This window comes from Typopeltis vanoorti, chromosome 20 (genome assembly GCF_054136105.1).
Source record: "Typopeltis vanoorti isolate ZY-2024b chromosome 20, IOZ_Tvanoo_1.0, whole genome shotgun sequence".
NCBI lineage: Eukaryota > Metazoa > Arthropoda > Arachnida > Uropygi > Thelyphonidae > Typopeltis > Typopeltis vanoorti.
This window is the reverse complement of record NC_143568.1, coordinates 7085837-7106232: the sequence shown is the minus strand read 5'-3', so window position 1 is coordinate 7106232 and position 20396 is coordinate 7085837. Positions and strand designations below refer to the sequence as shown.

Below are 20396 nucleotides of genomic sequence, written 5' to 3'. Positions count from 1 at the left end.
ACAGTAAGTTTAGGCAAAGTTGTCATTTGTTTAAAGAAGAGCTCAACAATGTTCATGATGAAGAGTGCAGTGGCTGGCCATACTTTTAATAAAGTATGTAATGTGAAGTTAAATAAAGTTATCTTTAAGTACAACTGTTGCAGATTATGACTTTTAATAAGTTCCCTCTTATGACTACTTTAAAATAACCTTAATTATTTTAATTCAATGTACAGTTTTTTTTTTCAAACATGCCAGTAAGTAGTCATAAGTTTTTTCATAATATTTGAATACCATGCAATACCAAAGGAAAGAGAAGCTGAAAATGTTATGTTCCACATAAATATCTTTTGAAGCATATAGTTTAACATTATTATTTTTACTTTGACGCTTGAAGCTTTCGATTTTTTAAATTCCTATATTAACATATTTTAGTATGCTTCAACATAATTATCTATTCTCTTTGTATAATTTTAAGATTATTCATAGTTGTATTTGCATTTGTTCATTTTTTATTAACTCAAACTGTACATGCAAATAGTAAATTCTGCTTGCTTCAATCCAGCTTTGAACTTTATGTGAAGATGAAAAAAAAAAAAAAAAAAAAAAAGAGGTAAGTTGTCCTCCAGGCAATGATCATAATAGATAATATATGAGGAAACTGAGAAAACAGACAAAATAATGCTAAGCAACCTGCAGGACTGCTTAGCCTGCAAAACAATGAGCAACCATCTGAGATATGTATTTCAAAACAAGCAGCATGAAGCCTTTGGTATTCTGAAGTAGAATAATCATTTCTTTAATTTCAAATAGAACTGTAGGATGAAAAGTTGCTCTTACACAATCAGCAGATTCAGGCATTACTAGATTGTCTTCATCAGGTGAGCTACATTCTGAAAGATTTCGTGGTATATTTAAGAATTCTTGCACTTCTGGTCTAGAAAGAAAGAAAGAAAAAATTCATCTCAAAATCAGAGCAAGATTCAAAAATGGCTGCGAAAGCACAATTTTTTTTTTTTTTTTTTTTTAAATTTATGTAAAATGAGAAAAAAAAAAAAAAGAATATAACTAAGAGTGGTAATTGGCAGTTATTAATGTTCACCATGTTGGGATGCTTAAGGGTCAAAGCTATATAATTGAGAGGAGACCTCCATATAGCTTTAAAAACTTTAAAGGAATGCAAAGAACTGACCAGGGCTTCTGACCTAATGTCCAATCCTCACCTTCTCATGGTACGCCCTGTTGGGTATCTACCTGGATACTGAATGAACGAGAATGGGCTGCCAACTTGGGATTTAGCCGACCAAACTGTATTCTTATTGGCTTAAACCAAAATACAAAATGATGGTACAACATGACAGAATTTCAAGCTGGCAGGGATATTGCCCGGTTAAACATGGCCCCCGTTGTTTTCGCCAGTGACCCAAGGTGAAGATCAAAAAGTCAGCTACTGGAACAAATCTGAAAATACACCCCACTCAACATCACCAGAGTTAAAGATCGGAATTATCAACATAAGAAGCCAGAATGGCAAAGAAATGGAGCTAGCTGAGGAATTAGATAAGTACCAGATCGACATAATAAGGGTGACAGAAACAAAAAAGACAAAAACTGGTGACATCTTTAAATAATAAATTTAAAGCAATACATTTAATAATAATAATAATAAATTTAAAGCAATAGAAATAATAAATTTAGAGCAATAAATACAAAATGTTATATTCAGGCAATAACAATCAAGGAAAAGAAGGAGTAGCCATAGTATTCAACACAAAATACGAGGCCAATCTTCTTGAATGGCAGGCAGTCTCAAGTAGAGTGATGTGGGCAAATATGAGAATGGGGAACTGGACAATGAGACTTATTTGTGCCTACAGTCCCACAGAAGGCTCTACTAAGGTAGAAGTGGAGGAATTTTTTGATGCTTTTAGAAAAAGCAACTGATACGATGAAAAAATTTCCAACAGAAAAACGTGCACAAATTCACATGGAGAGAAGAGACAAGAAATAAGAAAAGTCTCATTGACTATGTTATTGTTGATATTGATGTTTTCTCGTTTGTGCAGGACACCAGAGTGTGCAGAGGATTTGAAATTGGAAGCAATCACTGTTTAGTTTTGAGTGAGATAAAATTGAATTTCATATTGAAAAGAATAACATGTAAGAACGTTTTAAAGCGAATAAAAGTTGAGCAGCTCTCAGATGGGAACTGTAGACTAAAATACACAAAGATTATTGAAGAAAAAATGAAAGAGTTTGAGAACAGGAACCAAACCTTGGAAATTCAGTGGCAAGCCTTGAGGATAACACTGATTGATTCAGCCAGAGAGGCATGTGGTGAGGTTGTCTGCAAGGATAGAAAAATCAGAACTCCATGGCAGACACACGAAGTTAAAGAGGCAGTGAAAGAAAAGAAGAAAGCATATCAAACGTTCCTGGCAAATAAGTCAGCTTGTGATCTTAGAGAATACAGAGACAAATGTAAGAAAGCTAAACACTGTGTAAAACTAGCTAAACAAAAGTTATATGAGGACTTTGGCAAGAACATAGAAAATAAATATCAAGAAGGTGGCAAAATATTCTGGAGGTTGTTGAAGAAGCTTAAGAATGGAGGAAAGAGTGCTGTAAAAGGAGTTAGAGAGAGAGATGATAAAGGTGAAATGAAAACGGGAGAAAAGATATCCTCGAAGTATGGAGTAATTACTTTGAAAAACTGCTAAATGAAACAAGCAGTGATGACAGCACAGTGGTAAAAAACACTGACCAGGCATGCAGTCAGGAATACATATCCATACATCAAGTAGAAAAAGCCATCAAAGGCTTGAAATGTGGAAAGGCAGCAGGAGATGATATTCAACCAGAAATGCTGAAGTATGGTGGTATAAAAGTCTTACAGTGGTTGCACTGCATAATTCAGAAAGCCAGGACAGAGGGACGAATTTCCGATGATTGGAGTAGAGCTCTCATAGTACCCATATATAAAAAGGGAAATAAAACTGAATGTGAGAATTACAGAGGTATTTCCCTACTGAGTCTTCCTGGCAAGATTTATACAAGTATACCTGAGAAACGGTTGAGAAGAATTGTGGAAGAAAAGCTTGGTGAATAACAAGCTGGATTCAGGCCAATAAGAGGCTGTCAGGATCAGATCTTCACTTTATGACAAATAGTTGAGAAAGCATGGGAATATAACAAAGATCTATATTTAGGTTTTGTCGATCTGGAAAAGGCATATGACAAGGGACCAATATTCTAATAACTGGAGTTTTCAAAATACTCGCTGCAATAGTGGTCGAAAGGTAATAACTACATCAAGAGATGAGAAGAGATTGAAGAATATCATGAAGAAAAACTGCTTCTGAAGTGCAAAGTATTTTCACAGGAGATGGAAAGAACTAGGTGCAAATGTGTCTAAATCTACGATGTTGAGTCAACTTTACAAATTGGGTTTTAAATCACTTATGTCTAAGATGAAGCCGCTTATGACTTCCGAGCAAAAGGCAGCCAGAGTGCGATGGTGTAAGCAAAGACTCTTGTGGGGTCTAGAGGATGGATAAAGGTACTTTTTAGCAATGAAAGTATGTTTTGTATCCATGGTCATCAAGGGGTTTGGCGTCTTAAGCAAGAAGCATTTGATAAAGAATGCATGAAACGTTTGGTGAAATTTGCAATCTCTGTCAGTGTAAGGGCTTGTATGACTGCAGAAGGATTGAATACCTTTCGGTGATAATTTATTTACCATCTCCCCTGTGATACTTAGACTCTATCATAAAATCTTAGTTAAATGACTTCTACAACATATATAGCATTTCTTCTCTCTGATTCCCGACATCGCCTTAAGCCTCTATATATGGAATCGCTGGACCTCCAAAAGACCTTTGATAGCATCTCCCTTCCTGCTCTCCTTTGAGCGCTGTCTATTGCTGGATGTCCAGAATCCTTTCCTTCCTATGTTAATGAGCTATACTTGGTAGCGCCATCATCTTCACCACAGGGTCCCATGCGACTTCTATTCCCGCAGTGCAAGGTGTTCGCCAGGGTGATCCTTTATCTCCCCGTTTCTTTAACTGCATCATAGATGAGTTTATTCACTCTCTTCCCAGCCATATAGGCTACTCTCTAGACCCTTCTTCCTTTAATGCTATGGCCTTTGCAGATGATCCTATTCTCCTAGCCTCTACTAAGGTAGGCTTGCAAAAGCTCCTTGAGTAGGCAGTTGACTTTTTCTCTATTCAAGGCCTTTCTATTAATGTAGAGAAGTCCTGCTCGTTAGTCTTGTCCCCTCTGGTCATGACAAGCTTAAGGTCGAGACTATAGAGTTTTCCCTGCACGGGAGGCCTGTTGCATTCTTTGACAATCCTGGAAGAGTGGAGATACCTCGGTATCATGTTCACCACAAAGGGAAGGTCTTCTGTCCCTTCTATCCTAGAAGCTGGGATCGTTTCTTTGAGGAAAGCTCCTCTCAAGCCCCAGCAAAGACTGTTTCTCCTTTATCGCCGTTACATTCCTTGATAAGACTTGGACTATTGTGTGTAGGTCTGGTCTCTTGGTTTCCATTGCAATTCTGATATATTGGAGAGAGTACAAAAGAGGGTGTTAAAAATGATATCAGGATTATGGAATAATGATTATGAAGACAGATTGAGAATTTGTAGACTGCAGACACTAGCAAACAGGAGAAAGAGGGGAGATATGATTGAGACTTACAAACTTCTGAAAGGGTCATACAGGATTTCAATTGATGGAGGGTGGGGAAAGGATGAGAGGGCATTCTTGGAAGCTGAGAATGAAGACCACTAATAAGGGGTGAGGGCTAGATTTTTCTCTCAGAGGGTGGTGCATGATTGGAATGGATAGCCATTGGATGTTATGAGTGCAAGCAGTGTGAATGAATTCAAGAATAAGTATGATACTGGTGTGTGTAGTATGTGGCCTCCTATAATGAGTCTCTTAATAATAAGGTTATAAATACCTTGGATAGGGGAGATGCATATACAGTAGTGCACAACAATCCCTCAATTAATGCCACTCCGATTAGTGCACCTATATACATCTTAAAAATAAATGTTACAAATTTTAAAAATTTTCTATCTATACATTTTTATGGCTAACTATTTTAGAAATCACTCACCAGGAAGAAATAATTTAGTTAATGATTTAAAACATTTCACAAAATTATTTTTGAATGGAATACTACACTATTTCCATGTATATATGTTCCAAATTTAATGCCAAAATATGTCTTCTGGTAATCATTTTGCTAATCATATCTCGTGTCGCCTTTGCAATTGTTTTCCTTACTTTTTTATTTTAGAGTGTTTTCCTAACCTTTAATCATGAGTAAAAGAATTAGCGAACAAAAAAGTGGAAGCGTGAAAAAAATTCGAAAAGTAATCCATTGGAAGAAAACCGTGAAATAATAAAGAAAAATAAACAGGGCGAGTCTAGAACAAAGATAGGACAAGAACATAAAAATGGGTGAATTAACTATAACGGTAATCTTAAGCAAAGCTGCTGAATACAAAATGAAAGGTAAGGCTGCTTCAAGTTCATTATGCATGCTCTCAAAATCAAAGTATTATAATGGTTGAATTAGAGAGAATTCTTTCTACATAGATCAAAGATTGTAACCAAAAACAGATCCTGCTTTTTGGTTACAATCTTGCTAAGCACTGACCTTAATAAACCAAAAGCATTAAGTCTCTTTGCAACCTTGAAAGAAAGGGCTATCAATGATGGAAAAGAAGAATTCCAAGCTAGTACTGTGTGGTTTGAACATTTAAAAAAGAGAAATAGCCAAATAAAGTTCTAATCACAGGTGAAGCTGCAAGGTGGCAGCAAATTATCCAGAGATTTTGCAGAAAATTGTGTAAGAAGGGGGCTGTTGTGACCAACAAATATTTAATGTCAATGAACGGTCTTCTTTGGAAGCAAATGCCTTCCAAGACTTTTCTGTTCAAATCAAAGAAATCTCAGCCTTGTTATAAAATCTCAAAGTCACGTATTGCTGTTAGCAATACGCGAGCTGTTTGGAAGCACATTCCTGCACATTGTGCAAATGATTTTAGAAGCTTTTCAAATGAATATAAGCTAATTAAATCTCATTCTAAGAAATTGAGTGATTCCGAACGGCTAAATTTAGATGCATAACAGGAAGATCCTGAAGAATATGAAGAAAATTTAATCACTGGCAATATCAGAGATTTCACACAAACAATTTGAAAATATTTTTCGTACAATCGAAGTTTTTAAATCTGCAATGCTCAGAGGCTGAACCTGATGAAGAGAGAAACAGAAAAATTTCCAGAAGTAGTAGAAGAAGCAATAGAGCCATACTGCAAGTTGTATCAAAGAAAGAAACAGAATGCTCATCAAACTTTAGCTCAGTTCTTTGTTAAGAAGTATAATAATAAATTTATATTCTGAATATGTTTTATTGTTTTTCAGCTTCATGGTTTTCTATTGATAAGGCCCTGAGATATACTAATTCTTTTATAAATTATGGGTCAAGAAAGAAATTCGGGGAACGAATTATACTTTTTCTCATAGGCTATTATATCCAATTAGTGCGTTTTAGATTATTGCACCTGTTTTAAATGCATTAATCGAGGGATTGCTGTACTTCGATTTTCCAAAGGTTTATGATAGACTGCCACATGACAAGCTGTTAAATAAATTGAAACAGATGGGATTGGATAACAGACTTCTGAGTTGGATCAATGACTGGCTGTCAGATAGGTATCAGAAAGTTGTATATGGGGGTGCGGAAGAGAAAGGCCACTAGTGGTGTGCTGCAGGGATCAATTTTGAGGCCATTATTGTTCAATTCGTATGTTAATGATATTGGGATGGGTTTGACTAGTGATATGCAGCTGTCTGCAGATGATGTAAAGTTGAGGAGAGCAATGCAGAATAAAACAGTTGTTATGGCCATACAAGAGGACTTGAATAGATTGCATGAATGGGGGGTAAGTGGAACTGTCAGTTCAATGTTGCAAAGTGTAATGTTTTGAGATTTGATAAGCAATGATGAGATATAAAGCATAAACTTGGTCATCATCATCATCTTCAAATTCCTGACACGTACCTTCAAGGGGAGTGTACAGGATATGATTGTACTACATGAAAAATTTACATCATTACTAACTTCCTACCTACAATTTTCCACCAAATCAGTCTATTACTTGTCAAGACTCCAACATTATCCGATCTTATATTTCTATCATCTAAGGCACTTTGTACCATATCAATCCATCTATATCACGGTCTTCCTCTGTGTCATTTTCCTGCCAACCTCGCAGAGAACACTTGTTTTGCTAATCTTTTCTCGTCCATTCTGTTAAAGTGATCATACCACCTGAGATTAGCTATGCTGATGCATTCCTGGATGCTGACAATGTTAAGTTCTTTCCTAATATCCTCGTTTTTAATATGTTATTGCCATCGATGCCATCTGTTCACACCTCTAATCTTTCTCATGACTCTCTGCGGTCTCTAGTCTTTGGTCAAGTGTTTTACTTCTAAACCAGCTCTCAGATCCATAAGTTAAAACTGGTTTGAACACTGTCTTGTATACAGCTAATTTAGTGTTCTGACTAATTTCTCTCTTATTCCATATGAATTTATTCAATTGACTTCCTACCATACAAGCTTTGTTGATTCTGTTGTCTATTTCTATATTTAATTTACCATCTTCACAAAAAATCGTGCCTAAGTAGCTGAAATGTTTTACTTCTTCCACAGGTTCTCCGTTCACAACACAGTTGACATTTTCAATCATTCTGCCTATTTTCATTGTCTTTGTCTTTTTATTGCTGACCTTCATACCATATCTATTACAACAGCTATTCAATTTAGTCAGAGAATCTTGCAGACTTGTTGCGGATTTATTTAGAAGTATAATATCGTCTGCATAAAGCAAAGAGCTGACATTAACATCTCCAATTTTGATATCTTGTTTAATACCACTTTCCTTCATAATGTGATCCATATAGATAATGAATAACAGAGGAGATAATGTACATCCTTGTCTCACACCAGATTTAACATTAAACCATCTTCCTGTACTTCCTTCAATTCTAACTGCTGACTTACAACTAAAATAAAGAATAAGTATTGCTTGATATAATGCCCCATTGACAACATATAACTGTAGCATTTCAAATAGCTTCTCTCTTGGCACCTTGTCATATGCCTTTTTCAGATTGACAAAACTTAAATACAGATCGTTGTTATATTCCCATGCTTTCTCAACTATTTGTCGTAAAGTGAAGATCTGATCCTGACAGCCTCTATTTGGCCTGAATCCAGCTTGTTCTTCACCAAGCTTTTCTTCCACAATTCTTCTCAACTGTTTCTCAAGTATACTTGCATAGATCTTGCCAGGAACACTCAGTAGGGAAATACCTCTGTAATTCTCACATTCAGTTATATTTCCCTTTTTATATATGGGTACTATGAGAGCTCTACTCCAATCATCGGGAATTCGTCCCTCTGTCCAGGCTTTCTGAACTATGCAGTGCAGCCACTGTAAGACTTTTCTACCACCATACTTCAGCATTTCTGGTCGAATATCATCTACTCCTGCTGCCTTTCCACATTTCAAGCCTTTGATGGCTTTTTCTACTTCAAGTATGGATATGTATTCCTGACTGCATGCCTGGTCAGTGTTTTTTACCACTGTGATGTCATCACTGCTTGTTTCATTTAGCAGTTTTTCAAAGTAATTACTTCATACATCAAGGATATCTTTTTTTCTCTCATTTTCATGTCACCTTTATCATCTCTACCTCCTTTTACAGCACTCTTTCCACCATTTCTAAGGGTCTTCAACAATCTCCAGAATATCTTACCACCTTCATGATATTTATTTTCTATGTTCTTGCCAAAAGTCCTACGATGACTTTTGTTTAGCTAGTTTTACACAGTGTTTCACTTTCTTACATTTGTCTCTGTATTCTCTAAGAGCAAAAGCTTACTTATTTGCCAGGAACTTTTGATATGCTTTCTTCTTTTCCCTCACTGCCTCTTTAACTTCCTGTGTCCACCATGAAGTTCTGATTTTTCTATCCTTGCAGACAACCCCACCACATGCCTCTCTGACTGAATCAATCAGGGTTTTCTTCAAGGCTTGTCACCAAATATCCAAGGTTTGGTTCCTGTTCTCAAACTCTTTCATTTTTTCTTCAATAATCTTTGTGTATTTTAGTCTACAGTTCCTATCTGAGAGCTGCTCAACTTTTATTCGCTTTAGAACATTCTTACATGTTATTCTTTTCAATATGAAATTCAATTTTATCTCACTCAAAAATAAACAGTGATCGCTTCCAATTTCAAATCCTCTGTACACTCTGGTGTCCTGCACAAACGAGAAAACATCAATATCAACAATAACATAGTCAATGAGACTTTTCTTATTTCTTGGCTCTTCTCTCCATGTGAATTTGTGCACATTTTTATGTTGGAAAATGGTGTTAGTAATAACCAGTCCATGTTATGAGCAGAAATCCTAAAGGTATTTGCCATTATTATTAGCTTTGCTATTTTCTCCAAATTTTCCCAAAATATTTTTGTATGTCTGACAATCATTTCCTACTCTGCTATTCAGATCCCCAACAAGGACGAACTTTTCCTTTTTTCATCGTATCAGTTGCTTTTTCTAAAAGCATCAAAAAATTCCTCCACTTCTACCTTAGTAGAGCCTTCTGTGGGACTGTAGGCACAAATAAGTCTTATTGTCCAATTCCTCATTCTGATATTAGCCCATATCACTCTACTTGAGACTGCACCATTCAAGAAGATTAGCCTTGTATTTTGTGTTGAATACTATGGCTACTCCTTCTTTTCCTTGATTGTCATTGCCTGAATATAACATTTTGTATTTATTGCTCAGAAAAATCTCACCAGTTTTTGTCTTTTTTGTTTCAGTCACCCTTATTATGTCGATCTGGTACTTATCTAATTCCTCCGCTAGCTCCATTTCTTTGCCATTCAGGCTGTTGATAGAACCGATCTTTAACTCTGGTGATGTTGAGTTGGTGTGTGTTTTCAGATTTGTTCCATTAGCTGACTTTTCGCTGTTCGCCCTGGTTCCCTGGCGAAAACAACGGGGGCCTCGTTTAACTGGGCAATGCCCCCAGCCGGCATGAAATTTGGTCATTTTGTACCATCATTTTGTATTTTGGTTTAATCAACAGGAATACAATTTGGTTGGCTAAGTCCCAAATTGCTAGCCCATCCTTGTTCGTTCAGTATCCAGGCAGATACCCAACAGAGTGCAACACAAGAAGGTGAGGATTGGACATTAGGTCAGAAGTCCTGGTTGGTTCTCTGCATTCCTTTAAAGGCTATGTGGAGGTGTCCTCTCAGTTATATAGCTTTGACCCTTAAGCACCCCTGCATAAATTTAGTGTGAAAATTTTAACAGATGTAGAGGAGATGAGAGATCTAGGAATAATGGTGGACAAGGACCTGAAATTCAGGAGCCACATTGCACAAGTTGTGAAGACATCACATCAAATAATGGCAATGATGCTGAGGACCCTGACATGCAGAAAGAGAGAAGTTATGATACCATTGTATAAGGCCTTGATCAGGCCGCATATGGATTATTGTGCACAGATTTGGTTGCCTGGTTTTCTTGGTGACAAGGATATGTTGGCAAGTGTCCAGAGAATTTTCAAAAAGGTGGTCAGTGGTCTCTGGAATGGGGAGTATGAGGATAGACTGAGAGAATGCAAGTTGCAGAGCCTTGTGAATAGGAGGAAGAGGGGGGGGGGGCATGATTGAGCTAGCTAGGGGTTGTTATTGTGTCAACATGGAAGAGATTTTTCATAGAATGGTATGGGGGTGGTAGGACAAGAGGTCATTGCTAGAAACTCTATAAGGGGGCTGTAAGCAGAAGAGTAGATTCTTTGCATGGAGAGTGGTTGGTGAGTGGAATACATTGCCTAAGTGTGTTGTGGGTGTAGGCACATGGAATCAGTTTAAGGCACGGTTGGATGAGCATTGTTCATGCAATAGTGTGTACCTCCCACGATGAGTCTCTAACTACTAGGAGGTGAAATGTTAATAATAATAATGTAATTAACATTCTACCAAGCCTGGTTTGCTGAGTAGATGTATCTCTACTCTCCAAACCAACATGCTGGTGGTTTAAACGCTACCATCAAATGCATGTTTCAAAAGTCTTTAAATGATAGATTACTTCTGGAGATCAGTGTGAGACCACCTTGCTTAATCGAGGCCTGAAGTTGCATACAAATTTCTTAGAGTGATAATCATTCAAGGTACGGTATGTTAGGTATGTAATCATTCATTAGTAGAATTCATATTAAAAAAAATCTTCCAGACAATTGTATATTCCAGGCTAGGTCTAGCCTGGAATATACAATTGTCTGGAAGATTTTTTACAGGTCTGTAATGGGTCAATGATTTTCTCAAATGCAAAAGTAAAAATGAAGTGAAAAACAAAACAAAGCAAAACTAATAAATAGCTCATAAAATTCTCCCCCAAGTTAAGTACTTCTCATTGCTTATAGAAAATAAATTATGAAGAAATAAACTAAAGTTCTAAATGAAGATAAGGATCAAACATTAAAACTAATGAAACCTGCAAAACTTACGAACTTAACAGTCGAGGATCACTGACTAATTTTTGAACAAAGTCGTTCAGGCCTTGTTTTCTGCTTTTGATAAAATCTGTACTGAAGTTATTTCCAAATAACTTCTTTCCAGGCAACTTAACCTGAACACCAGGAAACTGCTTCTTAACCTAAAAAAAAAAATACATTTTTATGAAAATATTTTATTCATTTAAAAGATATACTTTTAAGTTTCAAAGAACCAAAACTTCTTTGTAGAGATAAATCAGAAGAGTGAACTTGCATCTTAATATTTGCTATCAACACCTTCCAAGTAGGAGAGGAAGGGGGGGGGGCTGAAAAGTTCTGATAAACACCTAGAACAAAAATTAACAAAGTATCTGATATAACCACAAGAAAGAACACATCTTAAAACCTTTTAACCGCCATGTTTCATCAAATTATTTTATTTTATTATTTTTTTTTTTTGGATATATAAGACACAGAGGTTTTGAAGAAATTTGAAGATGCTGAGGTGCAGGCTGTCATCAAATATTTTGTGCTGCAAGAAAAGTCTGCAAATGAGATGCACCAAATTTTGTGTGAGACTTTAGGGGACTGTGCCTCAGTATAACCATCAGTTGTCAGATGGGTGGCCAAGTTTAAAACTTGGCATCCTGAGACAACAGATGCCCCCAGTTCAGGAAGACCTTCCACAGTGATCACACCTGAAAATGTCGCTACAGTGCATGCCATGATCCTTGATTATAGACAAATAGCAGCCAAAAACATTATAAAGACTCTGGGGATATCCAGGAATGAGTTTGGATCATTATCTACCAACATCTGGACATGTAGAAGCTCTCAGCGAAGTGGGTCCACCAAACGTTTGAATGCTAACCAGAAGAGAGAACGTGTGCTGTCATCTCAAGGGATTTTGGGTCATTTTGAAAAATCAGATGCAAATGTTTTGTCTTGCATTTAGACTATTGATGAAACATGGCTTCATCACTATGATCCAGAGACAAAACAACAGTCAATGGAGTGGAGACAAAGATTCTCCCCAGCCAAAGATGTACAGAACCCAAAAGTTTCAAAGAACCAAAACTTTTTTGTAGAGATAAATCAGAAGATAAATCTTCTGATTTATCAGCAGGGAAGGTTTTTGCCATTGTCTTTTGGGATATGGATAGTGTAATCCTTACCAAGTACCTTAAAAAAAGGTGAAACTGTTACAGCAGCAGTTTAGTCAACAGCTCTGAAGGAAGTGAGGGAAGTACTGAAGAAAAAAATGGCATGTGAAACTGAGCAGAGGCATGTTGCTTTTTATTATTATTCAGGCCTCAATGGAGGCCAAAGACTCATCGTGGGAGGTCCTCTGCAGGAAACAAAGCACCTGCTCACACTGCTCGTGAAATCCAACAGACAATACACAACTTGGGCTTTAAATGTGTACCTCACCAACCCTATTTGCCAGACCTGGCCCCATCTGACTATTTCCTATTCCCAAATTTAAAGAAACACTTGAAAGGTACCACAGATGAAGTTATATCTGCAGTTGAGGTGTAACAAGGGAAAGACTTTTTTTCTCAGAAGACTGCAAATGATGCACAGCATTGTAACAAGTGCATAACATTTCATGGGAATATGTAGAATAATGTGTAAATAAATAAAAAAAAAACTTTCTCACACAAAGTTTGGAGAATCTTTGTCTTTTACCTCAATGCCTTCATGATGAGTATCATAACTTTCCAGCACATCCTCATTCTTCTGAAAGGAATTAGACTCAGAACTGTGTCTTCCATTGAAGAAAATGTAACTTGAGAATTAAATGGTATTAACTGAACATCCCAACTTGCTTAAGGAGGTCACTGGATCCTTCATACATACCATTTAATTCTCAAGTAACATTTTCTTCAATGGAAGACACAGTTCTGGGTCTAATTCCTTTAAGAAGAATCTTTGACTTTGGGACCAGGAAGAAGTGTTATAGCATATAACCATATTCTTAATAAACAAATGTAATCATAATAATAACACAGATAATTAATATGGCCTGATATTTGAGCAAACATGTCTGGATAATCACTTGGGGCCAAATGAAAAGTATGAGATTACTATAAAGAAATTTCTGCTATTCTGTGAGAAAAACCTAAGAGCAAATCTTTTTGACACCGACACGTATTTAGTAATCCACTAACAAGTACTATCCATAATGTTAAGCTTTTCTACTATCTGTCTCTAATTGTGATATGTTGCACGCCTTGAATTTTTAAAATTTTAACCATCATAACATCTGCATAGCCTTGTGGATAGTCAATTAGATTATAATTTATTTTGAGCATGTCAGCTAAAATCTTAAACTCTAACTGTGAAATGTGAGAAGACAATGCCATAATAAATGAGAACTAAGAGGAACTCATACAGTGCATTAGGTCCATAGTTTTTGTCTCAAAATATAGTTAAGAACTGTAGAAATCATTACCTGCATGTACAGCATAAAGACTTACACTTATTCATGAGATTCTGCAATGATTATATGACGTGTGTGTGTGTGTGTGTGTGTGTATATTTTTTTTAAACATAGATTTAATGACTTAAAAAACCGAGATAACTTATAAAGATTTTAATGACAATAATACAACTAGTTTTGGATTATAACAGCCTCCTTCGGGTATTCATAAAGGAAAAGAATAGTAATAAACATTTAAGTATCTAAAAGAACTGGAAATTACAGGTAAAAATTGGCACACATAATTGATACATAAAAAACGTATTTTTTTCAAGTTGTTCTAACAGGCATGCCATTGTTTATTGCAAGTGTGCGTGCAGGCTCATGTGAACGCCAATATTGAATAACTGCAGCATGGCTATCTGGGATGTTATAACTCAAATTGTTGTTTAAGTGGACAGGGTTCAGCAGGATTTCCCTTGAATCTACAATTTTTCTCTCAAACTCATCATCACAGCAAAAAATATTTTCTGATCTACCCCAGCAAACAGAGTGGCTTTGTTGATCATCATTGGGATTATTTGAAAAAAGAACATGACTGGATAACGCAGTTGCATGAGATCTTTTGTAAGATCTCATGCAACTAGATTTTCAATAGATTTGTTAGTTTGTCCAAAATAAGGGATATTGCAATCGCATCATAATTTATATACACCTGGATATTTTAGGTAGTGATGAGTAGGCTTTGGATGGCTGATTAGAGAACGGATTTTAATAGTTTCTGTTGTGCACTGCCTAGGAGGATCCAGAAGAAATTTCTTGATCGTTTTTTTCAGAGTATCCATTTTGTTTAAAGATAAGAGTGAGGTGATTTATTTCTTTTTGTAGTTCATCTGGTTCATTAAAGAGAGAACATGCTCTGTGTCCTAAGGTAGATATAGTTCCAAGTTTTTTGTGGTGGAAAATGATGAGAAAGATTATGCATGCAGATATCTATTGGTATGAGTAGGTTTTCTGTATATAGAGATTTTTAATCTTTCAGAGCATCGTGTAAGCACGACATCCAGGAAAGGTAAGGAGTTATTATTTTCTAGATCAGCAGTAAATTTTATATTAGGATGTTGGATGTTTAGATGATGAAGAAAATCTATGAGAGATATGTGCCTGTGATTCTAAATAATAAAAATATGATCAACATATCGTTTCCAAACTTTTGGTTTAAATGAGAAGGAAGATATGGTGGCTTTCGTTTCAAAATCTTCAAGGAAGATGTTGCTAGAACTTAAACAACAATTTGAGTTATAACATCCCAGATAGCCATGCTGCAGTTATTCAATATTGGCGTTCAAGTGAGCCTGCACGCACACTTGCAATAAACAATGGCACATCTGTTAGAAACAACTTGAAAAAATACAACGTTTTTTATGTATCAATTATGTGTGGCAATTTTTACCTGTAATTTCCAGTTGTTTTAGATACTTCAATGTTTATTACTATTCTTTTCCTTTATGGATATCCGAGAAGGCTGTTATAAGCCGAAACTAGTTGTATTATTCTCATTAAAATCTTTATAAGTTATCTCGGTTTTTTAAGTCATTAAATCTATATTTTAAAATGTATCACAACAACCGAGTAAAAGCCTATGATCACACACACACACACACATTTTTTTTCATATTCTGCTATACAGAATAGGATATTAAGACCTATTCTGTATAGAAAAGATATTCTTAAAGAAAGAGCAGTAATTATGTTTAATATATAAAAATTCATATATTATATTCTGTTTTATTTTGTTTTTCACTCAAAAAGTTTATGATATATTAGTGTATATTTTAAAGTTTTAGCGTATTTAGTGTTTTACAACATGTTAAGATATTGCAATTTATTTAGGTATAGTTTCTGGGAAAATTCCCATGCTACTCCTCTTAAATACTATTATTATAATAACGGCTATTATAGCCTGTTTTTGTTTAGGAGTGTCCCCTTATTTTAAATACATTGGCTATTATTACTCAAAAAAGGGGTATATATATATTTTAGGGCATTATGGGCTCCCCCCCCCCCCCGCCACAAAATGTGCCCTTAAACACAATAATATATATATATATATTATTAATACATAACCTGGGTTTCCAAATTTATTTTCCCATGTCAAAACACACCCCCACGCTCCCTTCCTCCTCCCTCTTTATAATCAACCTTAAGCAGGATCATGAAATTGGAAGACATCCTGGAATCAAAACAAGGTATGTACAAAATTTTTTCCACCTCTTTTATTCTGCTGTAATTGCCTTCTATACTCACCCATAATGCACTAAAACATATATACCCCTTTTTTGAGTAATAATAGCCAATGTATTTAAAATAAGGGACACTCCTAAACAAAAACAGGCTATAATAGCCGTTATTATAATAGCAATTTATTTATCATATGGCCTGTACACATGGTTAAAAGACAATAAGATATAATACACATGAGTATAGATAAGATAGACATATATGATAAAAAAAAAAATACAAAAAAAAGTCTACATTCAGGCAAATACAAATATGAAATTTATGACAAGCATCAGACAGAAGATTAGTCATATTTTAACATTTAGGTTTTTGATTTAGTTGATCGCCTCTGGGGATAGGTCAAAGATATCCTTAAAGTCACCTGGATATGCTGTCAGCTCACATTTCTGTACTATATGGTAAATGGTTTGGATCTCAGTTCCACAGGGACAGTGGGGATTTGGTATCTTACCCTACTTTGAAAGTAAGTCTTCACATACACCATGGCCTGTACGAATCCTGTTAGCCGTTGTCCATATATTCCTGGGCAGGTCAAATCCAGATGGTTTTTGAAAGATGTTTATGTGATTGCAAACTTCAGGTGATACTGCTTGGGACCACAGTACATCCCACCTACTCACCATACTGTCATTCTGGCTAAGAAGATTACGAGTGGTTTTTATGGTAGGTCTTCTGGATTTTAGTCTATTAGATAAAGCATCTGGTATAAATTCATGTATTGAGAGATTTTGGTTATTTAAAATTATTTTATATTCACGAAGCAAGGCTTCCTGTCGTCACAGTTCCGGAGGAGCAATATGGCTCAAATATGGGAGCCATTGTAAGGATGTACTCCTAATGCAACCTGTTATTAAACGCAGAGTGGAGTTAAGTTGAGTATCTAGTTTATTGACATGGTAACTATTGAGCCAGACAGGAGCACCATACTCTGCTGCACTATAAACTAGACCCACTGCAATGTGCACCACAGAACTGTGGTGCACATTGCAGTGCACCACAGCCCCATATAGTACCACAAAGCTTCTGAACTATGTTATTTCTGGTGCGAACTTTAGGCAGCGATATTAATCATATGTTGTTTATATGTCAGAGTTCTATCCAGAGTTATTACTAGATATTTAGGTGTCGGATTAAACGAATTTAATGTTCCATTAGTATATATCTCTGGTTTTTGATTTACAAGACTATTGTTCAGGTGAAAGCAAGAACATTCGGTTTTACCAGAATTTGGTGTTAATCTCCATTTTTTATAGAACTGCCATAAAGCCAACAGATCATTTGTCCATATTTCTTCAGTTCTTTTGATAGACTTGTCGCTGATCACCAAAGCTAGATCATCTGCATAAGTAAACTTCCTGCTGGCTGTTTCAGGAATATCTGTGATGTAAAGGCTAAAAAGCAGTGGTGCGAAGCCTGAGATAATCCATTCTTAAGCACTCTCTGTTTACTGATGCTTCCTCTGGTGATTACCCTGAAATATCGATCACATAGCAAGTTGTTTAGGAGATGACCTTAAGAAATTTATATATGCATCCTCCCTCCAAACAGTATCGTAAGCTGCTGTTAAGTCAATAGAAACTGCAGTAGTCTTCAGGCATCTTTGAAATCCTGCTTCCATGTAGGTTGTTAAGCTGAGAACTTGATCTGTGCAGCTGTGATCTCTTCTGAACCCTGCTTGTTCTATTGGAACAAGCAGGGTTCAGATATTGCAATATTAAACATAGTTTAAAATGGCACCAAAAACGCACAAGAAATGTAACACTAAGAAGGGCCATGAAGTCGAGAAAAAGAAGGCTTGCCCCACTAAGGAGGATATTGAGGAGGTTACTGAAAATGAATTAACCTCCAAAACAGCAAAACTATTAGAGACAATGAGGGATTACAGAAAGTCAAATGGCATTTCAATAAACATAGGGAAGGGAAAAAAAAACTAAGCAGCAGAATAAGAAACAAAGTAAAGCAGAAAGTACAGAATCAGGTAAGTTAGTAAGTAATGAAAATCAGGTAAGTAACATTGAGTGCAAAAAAGAAGGATATTATTTAGTATGGTGACTATCATTAAACATGCTGTTGATGAGTGGATTATAACTTCAAGTTTTCCCAGAGAAAAAATTAAAAACATAGCACATACAGAAAAACAGAAAAGAAAAGTAAATGAGATCATAATTGTAGTAGGTACTAATGACTTAATTAACAATAAATTCAGTATGAAAGAGGATATGAAAGGGTTATTGGAAGAAGTGAGAGTGAAGAGTGAGAAAGTGAAAACCTTAAGCACATTACCTCAATAATATGCCAGCCTGGTTGGCCGAGTGGTTAGCATATCCGCTCTCCAGCCAAAAGGCTGTGGGTTCGAATCCCGCCGTGGGCTTGGATGTTTGTGATTATCCCTGAAAATACTAGTAGGAGGGGTGGGCGGTAGATGGCATTAGTGTAGTTGTGGTTCATTGTAGTTGGTGGATTGTCGGTGGTGGAGATGGAGAGTTGTAGAGTAGGTGCCCTCCCTCGGTGAGTCTTTGGACTCCCTGGAGGTGTCACCCCAAGACTACCCCCAACACACCCAGTTTGAATGCGTCTTAAACACATTCAAACTCCTTGCAGACACCACACACTCAGGCAAGGCATTCCAATCATCTAAAACTCTGCATGAAAAAAATCTGCTTCTCACTCCCCTACTCACACCCTCTTTATACAATTTCCAGGGATGACCTCTGGTTCTCCCCCAATCCCCCCCCCCCCACTATTTTCCGTAGAACTTCTCCAGCATTAATTCTATAACAACCCCTCACTAACTTCTAGGTCTCTATCATATCTCCCTTCTTCCTCCTCTCCACCAGACTCTGCAAATTACATCTTCTCAATCTTTCCTCATACTCAACATTCCAGAGGTTAGAAAAAAGTACCATAGTCCATCGCCTTTTGACCCTTTAAAGCATTTCTTCATCCTTCTGAAAACCAGGTGACCAATCTGGGCACAATAGTCCATGTGGCCTAATCAAAGCCTTATACAATGGAATAAGAATCTCCCTAGTTCTACAAGTCAGTGTCCTCCACATCATTCCCAGAAGCCTTTGTGTTGTCTTCACAATTTTGGCTATGTGTCCCCTAAATTTCAGATCCTTATCCACTATCACCACCAGATCTCTTATTTCCTCCACCTCCAACAATATATCCTCACCAAGCATAAATTCTGCATTCCATCTTTGTTTTCCAAATTTTAAAACCTTACATTTTGCAAAATTGAACTCACATCTCCATTTCTGTACCCAATCACTCAATTTATTCAAGTCTTCTTGCAAGGCCACAACATCTTCTCTACCCTTCATGGTTCATCCCAACTTTGCATCATTGCAAACAACTGAATGACTCTATCCAAATCTTCACCAATATCATTAATATACAAGTTAAACATTCATTTAAAAATTTTATGGAATTTACAAGAGTGTTAAAAAAAAAATTTTATTATCCCGATGTTTCGATCTTCATATCAAGATCATCATCTGGAGCATACATAAATATACAAGACAAGCTGAGTTACATTATTAACTGTAAGCTAGAGAAACAATGATCTAATCACATGTTATTCTACTGGCATGACCTCTAGTGAAAAAAATAAAAAATAAAAAATTATTTATAAATTACATCAAGCAAAATTCTATTTATAATGACAGGATTAAACATTCTTTCTTACAGATGGTTTTCTTTCAGAAACAATGATGTCCTATTTTTAGTATTACAATTGTTATTTAAGATACCGGATTTTCTACAGTTCTGTTTATAGTTGTTCTTAGTGAGGAAGGTTCTGTGGGTCAAATATATGCCTTTCATATGTTTGGGATTTTTACACCATCATTATTGTTCAGATTGTTTCTTATTTCCTCCACTTCCAACAATATATCCTCACCAAGCATAAATTCTGCATCCCATCTTTGTTTTCCAAATTTTAAAACCTTATATTTTGCAACATTGAACTCACATCCCCATTTCCGTGCCCAATCACTCAATTTATTGAAGTCTTCTTGTAAGACCACAACATCTTCTCTACTCTTCATGGTTTGTCCCAACTTTGCATCAACTGCAAA

The 20396-nt window shown here is 36.1% G+C and overlaps 1 protein-coding gene across 2 annotated transcripts in view; it reads right to left on the bottom strand.

Annotated features, from left to right (window-relative positions):
- LOC150095214 (serine/threonine-protein kinase Sgk2-like) overlaps positions 1–20396 on the bottom strand; it is a 279354-nt gene that overhangs the window by 186823 nt on the left and 72135 nt on the right. For both annotated transcript variants that reach the window (XM_090410485.1, XM_090410484.1), the window contains exons 4-5: positions 11604–11752; positions 820–916 (exon numbers count right to left, since the gene is read on the bottom strand). In XM_090410485.1, the coding sequence (XP_090266611.1) occupies positions 820–916; positions 11604–11752 (246 nt within the window). The remainder of the gene's footprint in view (positions 1–819; positions 917–11603; positions 11753–20396) is intronic.